This window comes from Sceloporus occidentalis, unplaced genomic scaffold, assembly GCF_023333645.1.
Source record: "Sceloporus occidentalis isolate IW3139 unplaced genomic scaffold, rSceOcc1.0.p SCAF_100, whole genome shotgun sequence".
Lineage (NCBI taxonomy): Eukaryota > Metazoa > Chordata > Lepidosauria > Squamata > Phrynosomatidae > Sceloporus > Sceloporus occidentalis.
The window spans coordinates 1,226,894-1,239,348 of NW_028317080.1; the positions used below are offsets into that span (position 1 = coordinate 1,226,894).

A 12,455-nucleotide genomic window follows, 5' to 3' on the forward strand; every position below is an offset into this window, starting at 1 on the left:
CACAGCTGGAGCCTCATGATTTTGATAGGAAACCAGAAGAGATATTAAGATAGTGTTGGTGTGACTGTCGTTGCTGGCATCCTGTGTTCTGACAAATCTGTTTCCTCGGGCAGACTGTTTGCCTTCTGGTTTGGACAAAGACGGTTTGGGATGTCTACTTCAGCACCCTGTGGCCTTCATTACTGATCTAATACAATTACGCCGAAAAGGGTGCTAAAGTAGCCATGGGTTGTGTTTTTTCAGGGCTGGGTTGGCCACGAAGAACTTCTAGGGACCTTGAAGTACCTGAACTCTTATTGCCTGTACTAGCTTTATCTACGCAGCAACAGCAGCTGCTTACGGAATCCTGGAGACTCATTCAGGAAGATATAGCGAAGGTCGGGGTTATAATATTCATCAGGTAAGGATTTGTATGTTATCTGCTATATGACATCTGTTAGAATAGTCCTGAACAATTAGAGATGTAATTAATAAGTAAACTTTAAAAGTAAAGAAGATCTGTATTTTAGGCGTATTCACTAAACCAGGAGTAACATTCTAACTTCATTCTAAATGAGCTCATCCTGCGACTATTGAAGTATTAACCCTTTTTAATAGCCCATTCTGAAGATTCTATATAGTGACTTGCCACATGTGTTAACCAGATGTCTGTACTACCATCCTCATGGAAACATTGACTTGTCATTATTTAGAGATACACTTAGTTGAATCACCTGCTTAAAAGCAGGGATATCAACCATAACTTACTGGGAGTACTACTGAAGAAGGCTACAGGTCCAACGCATGTGCCACTGACTACATTTGAAACATCCGACATAATTGAAACCTCTGTATGTCTACCGTGTGAAAGTCATAGCTGGAATCCATGTGTATGTTTTGTAAATGGGAATTGAATTCGCCCATGAACAGCTGTGATGGTAATTTCATTGAGGAGAAAAAAAAAAGACAATCATCTTGGTTGCCAGAGCAGCAGACAGATTACTAAATGATACGTGTGATTTCAGGCTGTTTGAAACACACCCGGAGTGTAAGGATGTATTTTTTCTTTTCCGTGATGTGGATGATCTGGATGGATTGAGAAGAAGTAAGGAATTACGTGCTCATGGACTGAGGTGAGAAAGCTATGAGGAGCACCTTCTACAATCAAATTCATAATGTGAAGTTTCTAAAACATAGCAGAGAGTAACATACCTTAGCACTGACAGTCCAACCTGTTCTGGTCAGTCGGAGAATTCCAGAGAGAGCTGATCTTAATCGGTCATTGATCTTGTCTTAGATTCAAGATAGCTTTATGCCTATCCCCTGCATGTTTAAATTCCTTCACTGTATTAGCCCCTATTACTCCTGAAGGGTGGCTATTCTGTTGATCTTCAACCCTCTCTGTAAAGTAGTAAGTTACATGTCATTGTCTCAGAGATTCTTAAATAAAAAAAGAAAAGCCAAATTGATAGGTTTGGAAAGAACACAGTGATATAGTCATCAACAGATTTTGTTTCCTAGGGAAGGGTGCCCCAATTTGCCTCCTCAGAGGCGTACCTAGAGTACCAGGGGCGGATCCTGTATGTGGCGCTCTCCACACACATTTTAAAATCTAAAGACACCCACAAAAATATTGGCAAAAATATTTATTGCACACATTTATTAACTGTATGTCAACTGGAAAAAAACTAGAAATCTGAATAAATTAGTTTAAGAAACTAACCTTTACTGAAAAGATATGGTACAGCATAACTCCTATGACTATATACTGAGCCAGTAATTGATGGTGGTACAGCATAACTCCATAATGTCTAGCTATATACTGAGCCAGACATTGATGGTACTGCAGCCTCTAGCCAAGTATATCATGCTTCTGTGTTAGTATATGGTGCAGATACTATATTCAAAATTATAATAAAGTATCACTAAAAGTCATGAAACTGCTTTCTGTCATTAACATATTGCTTGCCAGGGTCCTGTCTTTTGTGGAGAAGAGTATAGCGCGATTAGCTAATGTCACACGTCTGGAAGAGCTAGCCTTGAAACTTGGAAGAAGTCATTATAGATATAACGCTCCACCAAGATATTATCAGGTAAACACTAATCGCATTCAATAATTATTCTTGTGGATTGGAATCATACTTGGAAACGTTATAAATGAGCCGATCCCGAGACTCTTGAAATATTAACCCTTTTAATAGTCCATCATAAAGATTCTATATAGTGACTTGTCATTATTTAAACATTCACTTAATAGTCACCTGCTTACAAGCAGGGATATCAACCATCAGAGCTGCATAGGATAGGAAGGAAACTGTGTGACTGAGAATCTGCCCCTACACCCTGAGATTGGGGGCATTTGGTCCTGAATGTTATAAACTGCTCAGAAAAAAGCAAGGTTTTCTGGGGTATATTTACCAACCTGGGGGTTTGCAGAAGAGTTGTACAACGCAACTCAACTATGCATATTTTAATTTGACAACTTTCTGCCCAAGATTGGGGACTGTTTTTAAAATGTATAATTCGCTCTGCAGTATGTGGGAATGGAATTCATTTCTGCTGTTCGCCCAATATTAAAAGACAAATGGACACCAGATGTGGAGGAAGGCTGGAAGGTAAATAGATCTGTTCTTTAATACTATACGTAGAATGGATGATGGATGGGTTGTGAAGGATTTAATAAGTGGTTTGTTTGTATCTAAATCGTCCTTGACGGTTCTCTGATGTACTTAGTTGCGCATGTTATGCTACAGTCTAATCCGTAACTTTAATTTAGTTGGGTGTCCAAATTATTGTGCATAAATGCATGTAGTTTAACTATTAATTGTATCTCTTATCTCAACAGGGTCTTTTTACGTACATTTGTGCTGTTATGGAAGCTGGATACCAGGAAGAGGAAAGGAAGTGTTTGAGCAACAAGATGGGTAAAACTAAACCAGTAGAAGAGACTCAGCCCATCACAGTGTAGAAGAGAAAAAGAAAGCATACCACGGACAGCATTTCTATTAGGGAAAATAAAATACTCCTAATTCAATAATCCTAATTGCCAAGTGACATGTTTGTATTATTTTCAAATTTAAAATCTTGGTTTACATTTGTTTTTTATGCTGACCAGCTTTGATGGAGCACTTGAGTTACACCCAGCCGTTCTTGCTGTCAGCCATGAGCATAAACATGGTGCCTCACTCATAGGTTCGCACAGAGATAACTGTGTAGCCTGTTTGTTGATCACAATCAAATTCATAATGTGAAGTTTCTAAAACATAGCAGAGAGTAACATACATTAGCACTGACAGACCAACCTGTTCTGGTCAGTCGGAGAATTCCAGAGAGAGCTGATCTTAATCGGTCATTGATCTTGTCTTAGATTCAGGATAGCTTTATGCCTATCCCCTGCATGTTTAAATTCCTTCACTGTATTAGCCCCTATTACTCCTGAAGGGAGGCTATTCCGTTGATCTTCAACCCTCTCTGTAAAGTAATAAGTTACAGGGACCTTTTAGAATGTTTATTTTTAAATATGTGTACTGATATTATTCTACATTAATCTAAAAGAAATCTTGAACAAACATTGTAAATATTGGCATATCCTAAAAAGGTATACAGGTCTTGCCAATTTCCAGCCTACAGATGATATATTTTGTGCCATCTTGGCAGTTATGAGAGACTTTACAAATGTATAACAAAAAAAAAAAAAACAAAAAAAAAAAAGGAAAAACCCACTCATCCGCTGCTCCTATAGCATAACTTTATAGGCTGCCAGAAAAAAACAATCTAATACAGAATCAATTTTAATGAAATATTCATACATGTCTTGACAACCAAAATGTAAGGAAATTGTTTTACAAAATAAAAAGAGGCAGCAGTCGTCACTGCAGGAAGCCAGGAAGGTGGGTACCATCTAGAGCTTTTCCACCCATGTTTTCTTTTGAGTTCCCAGGCCAAGTTAGAGATAAAAGGGGTGCCCTTAGTCCATTCACTGCGCTGCACTAGCTTTCTTACTTTTACTCTTCTTGTCCTTCTTTTTAAGTCCATCCATATTAGCTCGTAGAAGGTTGGAATATGCCTAGGACAAAGAAAACAAAAGATTAATGATTCTCAAGGACCCTATACTAAGTTCTTGACAAAAAAATGCAACGGACAAAAGTCCCATCCTGTCCAGCATCAGATCATTCTTGGCCAACATGATGACCTGCATGGCCAGAAGCCTAGCAACAGATCAACAGCCTTCAAATTGGAGTCAATGATTCTCATCAGCAGGATAGTTCCTGCAATTTCTAAACAAGCATGGTCACTTTGGAAAGTTGGCATTACATACCATCTGGAACTTGTTTACATCTTTTGAACTGACCTACAAATAGAAGAAAACAAAGAACACTTAAGACATGCTGGATGTAGGGTAAGCAATAAGTATCTGACTAGCAGTAGACTTACCACTGTACTAATCTTCCGCTTTCCATCAGTAGCTCTCAAAAGACATTTATTATCCGCTGGTTCAAAGCTTTCAGATTGTCCCTTTCGAGAAACTGGTTTTGTTCGACCATCATCTTTTGAAAGCAATGCAGAGACCAGCACAATTTGTTAGTAAAAAATGTTATCTGTATTACGTACAGATGCAAATATAACAATGTGGGAATATGCAAACTACGAAAGTTTATGGCACACATTAAAATGTATTTTTTTTTGCATATCACCACTGGATCTAGCAAAGTAGTAAAGCGTTCAATGGTCCCCTTACTTTGGGAGATATGCAATAAAATATACCGAACGACTATTAACTACTTGAGTGGCTTTAAGAAACATGGTATACTTCACAGACTTTTTATTTATAGTAGTTTAAAGACTTGCGTCCATCAAGCTCAACCCTTTTCCTACTCCTTCCTACAGTTTACCACTGTTGATCCAAAAAAAAAAAAGGCTGCCTAAAGCAATTTCGAATTGTGCTTTCAATGATGAAAAATTCCTTCTTGACTCCAAATGGCTTCGATCAACAAGGACTAAATAAATATTCATTCCTATACATACATATATATCATACATAGCCCCCTATGTTCTGCTTCATTAAAAAAGTATACAGGCCCCTTTAAAGGCATCTAATGTATTTGCTAGCACCACCTCTTCAGGCAGTGAATTCCATACTTTTATTGTCCTTACTGTCTGCTGTCAGACTAAATCTCCTTTCTTCAAGTCTTAGCGGGTGACCTCTTGTCTTTTGTAACGTTCTATTAATGAACAAGTCTTTAGAGAGCCATTTTTATGGGCCCTGAACATATTTATATATTATAATATCCCCTCCAAGATGCAGTTTCTCTAATGTGTACAAATTTTACTTTTCTAGCCTTTCTTAATACCTGAAACCTTCCATTCCTCTGTACGAGTACACACTGTGCTTACTAGCATTGGATTTACTAAACTGGTCACTCAGAGTTGAGGGTGGGTGATCAGGAAAACCCTTCCGCATTTAAACTTGTAATACTTTAAACAAGCTGCCTTGATGAAGACCCCATTAGAGCATACGTTACCACATACATTTCTTCAGGGTTATATAAACGCTTCCTGTTGTTCGGCATTTCTGGAACAATCGAGTCAGCTCGGTGAGAAACTGGAATTCGAGAGTAAGATAAAAACAAGTTCATGAAACCTATTATAATAGTATGGGGGGGGGAGGCAGATAATCACATATACTGCAAACAAGTGGAAAAGGCCCCTCTTTACTAAGCAGCGCTCAGATGAAACCCCAACAATTCCTTGATCAGTGCCCCATACCAGTGGAATGTATATTTAAGATTCAGTGACTATGGCTCAGAACTCACATTTAGAAAATGAGTTATTCAACCCTCCCCCCACCTTTTAAATACCTCCCGGCTTAATCCTAGCAGCCTGGCCCCCATCCTCTGTCACACTAGAGCCCCCCTATTCACATCCACGATAACTGTTTCTAAAAGAGACCGCTCTATGGTGCTTTATTTGTTGCATCGATCCCTGCCTACTCACCTGTTCACTCTCGAGCAGAACCATATTTTCACAGCGCTGAGATCAGCACAAGCCGGCGCCAGAAAAACGTCACCCGGAAGTATGCAAAGCGATTGCAACAATAGAGATCGGCGTGTTATAGAGTGTGGCAGCGCCACCTGCCCACCGGGGGGGGTAACTGCATTCACACATGCCTTACTGTCTTAGCTATGTTGCACAGAATAGTTATATACACACACACACATACATACATACATATATATATACACATTAAAAAAATATATAGATATATATACACAAAAATATACACTGATTTGTCTTCTATTATACAGACATCCCCACTGTGATTGGTTGATGATTGATTAATAACATGGTAGTTTGGGGAAAATAATTAAATAATTAAGTTAAGTAAGTGGAAAGAGAATATCTCCCAGGATCATCTTTTAGACTGCCTCTGAATTGGGATGAACGAAGACACCTGAATTCCATGAACTTTTCCTTTAGGTGAACTCCATAGATAGACTGTCATCAACCGCTAACACTAAGAACGTCATCTTATATGGCCGAAGGTTTTCTGAATTAGACGTTGAGTGATTGCTCCACTGGGGCAAGCGAATGTGCTTAAAGCGGAGCCGTCGGCAGATTTCTCTTGCTGGATGCCTTGAGGTGTAAATATGAAGGTATGTATTGAGTGATGACTTATGAGGCACTGAGATTGATTTAATGACATAATCTGATGACATCATCATATGAAATGGTGTATCGGGCAAGCAGGACTTTTTGCTATTAATGGTAATATTATAGGATGATCCCTCTTCTCTGCTTTTGTGGAAAGAGAAATCCTTAGAACTGTTGAGATAAGTTATGAAATCATGGTATCGACATGAAGTACACCTCTACTGGTATTATAGATACTCTGTAGCGAGATCTTGTACGGTGTACAATGTAGGACATTTGGGCAAGAATATTTACCCCGGTGCCGGGGTTCTTAATCTGTGGGGTAGGTGTCTCCTGGCGAGGTCTGGACTGACTCCAAGGGAGGTGTGAGTAGCCTCTCAACTATGAATTGTTTTATGCAAACTCATCTTGCCTACGCCTAAATTTGGGGGCGTTAAAACATGGGAGGCGTGGGTCATAAGATTTGTTGCGACACCAAAACGGTTAAGAACCACTGTGGCTAGTGCCAACATTTTATTGCCACTAGGGTGCACTCCTTATCTAAATATAAGTAGACCTCAGGTACTGTTTACTTTCTAATTCTCACAGTTTTCTCAAGCTCAATATAATAACTTAATATACCGGTACGTTTTTGATACATTGGGATAATCTGTTAACAATATCTGTGCAGAGCAGATATTGACTGACAAGTCTATCAGTTTTCTGTGTGCTTAATTTTAGAGCAATATGTTTAACATCAAAGACATTATAGACAAGTCCCCGACGCATCTATGGATCTGTGTGATAACTCTCTGGTTCGCAAATAGAGCAGATGTGGCTATGGTGGATGGACGTGTTACTGGTGGCAGCGGTGTGCTTTAAATAGTTTGCTTAATTCTTTCATATAGTCCACATCTCTCTAGTAATTACTGGTAAGCCTCTGCTGGTTTAGATCTCATAGACTTTAATTTTGCTAACCTTGTCCTTTGTCCTAAAGCCTGTATGCCCTATGGCCAGTCAAGGCCTGCACACAAGCATGTGGAGCAGTAGTTTTTGTGGATGAAGAACTGTCCTGTCCAGTATCACCTGTGCATATAAGGAGGCTCATAGACGACATCGGCAAATGGTGGTATTTGTCAGGTGGGTCTATCCCAAAACGCTTCCTCTTTCTGTTCCGTGGAAAGGAGGAGGTAGAATCTTGTGATAAGAGGCAGGGATAGTGTGAGTTGGTAGTAGGGCGACCACATTACATTTCTGCCAGTCAGGGACACACAAGGAAGCGCATGAGATTACACACACACAGGCGTATATTGTATATAATAGCCTGGGACAGGTAAAGCTGAGTGTCCCCACCGCCCAATATTTAAAGATGACCTCTTGCTACTGCAGTCTACACGCCAAATTCCCGTATTAGAATAGTTGTAAATTTGCCAGGACGGCCCCTCGCCAATTAACATATGTCCCGTGTGTCAGCTGTCCAGACAAAGGTCCTGATATCAGGACATCTAGCAGCTGCACATGCATAGTAAAACAATATGTGCTCTGCGCATGGACAAAAGGGACTTTCCTAAGGCCCTTCATGATGCTTTAGTAAGAAAATCATTAGTTAGCAGCTCAACGTGTGTGACCATAACTATTTGCTGACAGTATCTTCACTCTGACGTTCGAAGGTTGAACATATCATGGCAGAGGCTCAAACTCTATGGTTCCCAAGTACGCAATGACGACCCCCTTATGTTGGCGATGGAAGCTCTTTGTAACAACTCACAAAAGAAGACACACCGGGGGTCGCCGCAGAGTTTAGCGGCTTTGGAGGAAGCCACTTCCTGTTTTGTTGACACTCATTGCTGCTGAACAATGGCTGGAAGAGACGCCGTGTATCGCAGACTGCAGCGTCTGGTATTCCGGGAAGTTATTTCTTTCCCATTTCCACATGCAGATTGTGAATAATTTCCCAAGAGACTGCATTAGAGACCAATTGAGACGCTGATGGAATCCATCCCCAAGCGCCCCTCTTTAAGAGGCATAGCTCCCATCCCGTCATAGTGTTGCTCATTTAAAAAGTCTTAACATAATTGATATATCTATGCGTACCTAAAATATCGTTTCACAGTCTTATCTTGATAGTACATTGCAAGCAATGCGAGTAACCAGATGTGCATTCAAGGGGTTAAACATTCTGTAACGCCGGAGGGACTAACAAATTTAATTTCAAAAGAAACCAAACTACTGTACTCCGTCTTAATTATGTACTAGTTTGTTCAATAATTCATTCCACATTAAAGTAGCAAACAGACACCTATTCTGTTTCCTTTATACAATTTCTCCTGTAGGATAGTGATACCGTTTACCCTTTCTTGGTCAATGGGTATCAGAAACAGGACTTTATGAAGAAAGTTAGATGCACTGGTGGTAAAGAGTGCTATTTTTAGGATAACTTTACTTCTACAAACATCTACTTTTTTTTTTTAGTAGATACTGTATATATGGTGGAATGTTCTTTTCATGTGCTTTGTATCTGGATACGCTCAGCGTTCGATACGTCCAAAGTGTCTTTATTTAGGACTCAAATCTCTACGTCCCTCCTTCCCTTTCTTACTTTCCTCTTTTCTAAAAACTGGAAAAAAAGACCATGGGAATAATTAACTTCCCTCTAAAAGAAGGCCAATCAGCAATCCAAAAATGCCCGATTCTACATCTGTTCTTATATGTATTCTGATTTATTCCCTAAGGACACATTTCTATAGATATGTTTTGGTTACCATTGTGTATTCACTAAAGTGGTAGTTCACATTAGAGCTGCGGTTTGAACTCATCAACTAACTATTCTTTATAAAGGACTCCAGTTCATTGACTTTTTCTTTCCCAAAGGCCATATGTGATTCAAGGTTAAGTCAGAAACCTTCCTTTAAAATCACCTCACCAATTTTTATTTTAGAGGCACAGCTATCCTGTTTGTTCGATAAAATGTGAGAGAGAGGCAGATGAAGAGGGTGAGAGGAGTAGAAGGCAGATGAGGAAGAGGAACGGGTAACAAACTGAGAGGGGGTGAGAGAGAGAGGCAGAGGAGGATAGGTTGAGAGTGTACGTAAGTAATGTCTGTAAGTGATGTTTGTGTGTGAAAATACGGTGTTAGTCTGTTAACGTTTGTGTTAGGGACGAGCCTAGAGTTAGTGACCCATGGGAGGAAGAGAGGGCGACAGAGGTAGATTGTAAGCTTGCTAGCGGGGCCCTCTATACCTAACTTTTTTTCTTAGTCTTGTCATACACTCTGAATATATGTATTGTAAGAAGCACTGTGTAAATTGCTGCAGCTATATAAAAGATAATAATATTGTGTATAGAATTACAGTAAGTGTGTTATGTCGGAGGGAGGTGGGTGTGTGCACCAAAATGAAAATTGCCCTCAGGTGCCACCAACCCTAGGCTGACATCTGATATACCCTGTTTTGAATTTTAATGGCTGTGTTTATAAAACATTAATTAATAAGTCTCAGTAGTACAATAAATCAATACATTTAATGTAATGTCAGAGTACAGTTGTGGAGTGGTCCAGTTTTGCAACCACTGCACCACTTATCATGGTGACCGAGATAAAAGGATTTAGACAACCAAATAGTGTGTGATGTCCCATATCCATTGCGGATAATGGTATCTGTTTAAGGATTTTCCCATCCCCCTATAGACCTCTGTATCTGAGAACTTCCCATGCACACCCCCTCTCGGAGATTTCAGAGGTACTATCAGTGATATTAAGAGGAAGCTCCTCTAAAGATACTCAAGCCCCCTTGCTATTTTGATCTCCATTCCAAGTGCAATGAACCAGGTTTGTCTCAGACTTCCTTCTGATCTCTACATCCAGTGTAGCGAATCTGGCTTCTCTTTTGACCTTGTCCATTGCAGCCTCTATGTGCTTGCTATGACCATCAAACTTCCTTGTTGTGTAGCAAAAGTGGTGGGCAAGTATAAGAAGCCTAACCTCAGTGGAAAAAGGACATCTAGGATGTGTACTGGATCTTGCGTGCCAATCTCCAGACAGATTATTAATAGTCAATATACAATTGTTATTTTAATAATTAAAAAAGGAAAATTACATTTCTTATCCTTCCTCACATAATTGACAGGCGTACTGCATTAAGGAGTTTAATAACACTTGAGTCCTGAGGTCACGTTACACAACAGAACAAAAATAAATCAGACTATATAAATGTTATCATTATTCTTTCAATCATGGGTTTCTTTGTTAACTTTTTTTTGGCGTAGATGACCATGGAAAGGCTATGTGCTACTTACAATGACTGCATCAATTATGGTGAGATAACCAAGAAGAGAACTCCTGCTTGTATAAATAATGCTACCCAGTCACTGACACAGTCCTGTAAAATCTTGGAAGCTGTTTCTTATACGGCTAATAGGAACTCTATTAATGATCCCCCTCCCAATTTCTGTCCACTACTCCATCTCTGTCCACCCCAACCCTGTTTAGCTCCTACAGATAGAAGCAGTGATTACTTCGGCTGACTCTGCAAGCTGTCAGACTGTAACCAGAGCAGGAATCTTTCCAAGAAAAGGCTGTTCTGTGTTTTGATGACAGCTGGAGATGTGATTTACAGCTGGGGTCTCTATTTAGGCAAAAGCAAAAGAATACTGCTGTTTAACTCTCTGCTGCCACAACTGTTTTGTTCCTCGGGATGTCTGGGCTGGTGGCTATGTATTGTAAATACACAGATGGCTATAAGCTATTTTATTATTAATTGATTCTTATAGCGCCATCATATCCTGCATCACCGTACAATAACTAAACAAAACAAGTAGTGAATCACAATGTGGACTTTTTAGTATTTAGGGTGCAATTATTAAGTCACAAACTTCATGCATCTCCCCAAAAACAGACCAGTCGAGTAGGACACTCACATACCTCCAACATTTAAAGTTAGCACACCAGTGTACCAGGCAATTCCCCCCAGGCCCAGCCTGCCCCTGTACACATCCAAACAAAAGTTTCAGTACACCTGACCATTACACCAACAGGGACTTTTATGACATTGCATCTAGTAGAGCATTTGTGAGGTCAGACTGATGTTGAAAGAGAAGATCTGGCTTGCAGTCTCCTTCCAATTCATCCAAAAAGTGTTTGATGGGGTTGAGGGTCAGGGCTCTGTGCTGCCAGTCAAGTTCTTCCACACCAAGCTCATCCAACCATGTCTTTATGGACATTGCTTTGTGCACTGGGACACAGTCATGCTAGAATAGAAAATAACCTTCCCCAAACTGTCCCCACATAGATGGAAGCATAGCATTGTCCAAAATGTCTACGTTTCCTTCAACGTAACATGACATTTTGTACAATACTATGCTTCCAGCTTTGTGGGAACAGTTCGGGGAGGCCCTTTTCTATTCTAGCATGACTGTGCCCCAGTGACAGTGAGCTATTAATAACATCTTACATAAAGTTCTAGATAAAGTTGTAGATTTAAGAAACAACTGCATTGTTTCAAGTGAAGAAGTGGCTGTTTACTGAAAATCCACTAACTCTGTTAGGATAATAATTCAACTATCGGCATACATTAGAAAGGTGTTTTTCGTATGGATAGATTTGTAAATACCAGTATATTTACTTCAAGCGTATTCTTGTGAAAGACTTGTCACAAGCCAGATACTTATCTTCAATTAAAGAAGCCCACAAAGCTGATCTAACCTCCATTATGGGTGATGTCCAGTTACTATGTTTGCTTGGCTCTATAGTACTCTGATTTCCCAATTTGCACAGCTCGGCTTCCACATCAGCTCTTAAAGAGAGAGGATCCAGAAACTGGGTATAGTTTCAGAACTAAGTTGATCTCGTT

The 12,455-nt window shown here is 39.8% G+C and overlaps 2 protein-coding genes across 2 annotated transcripts; one reads left to right on the plus strand and one right to left on the minus strand.

The window, feature by feature from the left end:
• Positions 1-224: 224 nt before the first annotated feature.
• On the plus strand, positions 225-2,947 carry LOC149284036 (neuroglobin-like). Its single transcript, XM_089497219.1, has 5 exons — positions 225-400; positions 1,005-1,112; positions 1,952-2,072; positions 2,514-2,594; positions 2,825-2,947. Exons 1-5 carry the CDS (start codon positions 225-227, stop codon positions 2,945-2,947), a joined length of 609 nt encoding a protein of 202 aa, XP_089353345.1.
• A 1,008-nt stretch (positions 2,948-3,955) lies between these two features.
• Positions 3,956-5,997, minus strand: LOC149284037 (signal recognition particle 14 kDa protein-like). The gene is made up of 5 exons (XM_089497243.1): positions 5,974-5,997; positions 5,509-5,581; positions 4,414-4,526; positions 4,298-4,330; positions 3,956-4,045 (listed from the first exon to the last, which is right to left on the minus strand). The coding sequence occupies exons 1-5, from the start codon at positions 5,995-5,997 to the stop codon at positions 3,956-3,958; spliced, it is 333 nt and encodes a 110-aa protein (XP_089353369.1).
• Between the last annotated feature and the right edge of the window lie 6,458 nt (positions 5,998-12,455).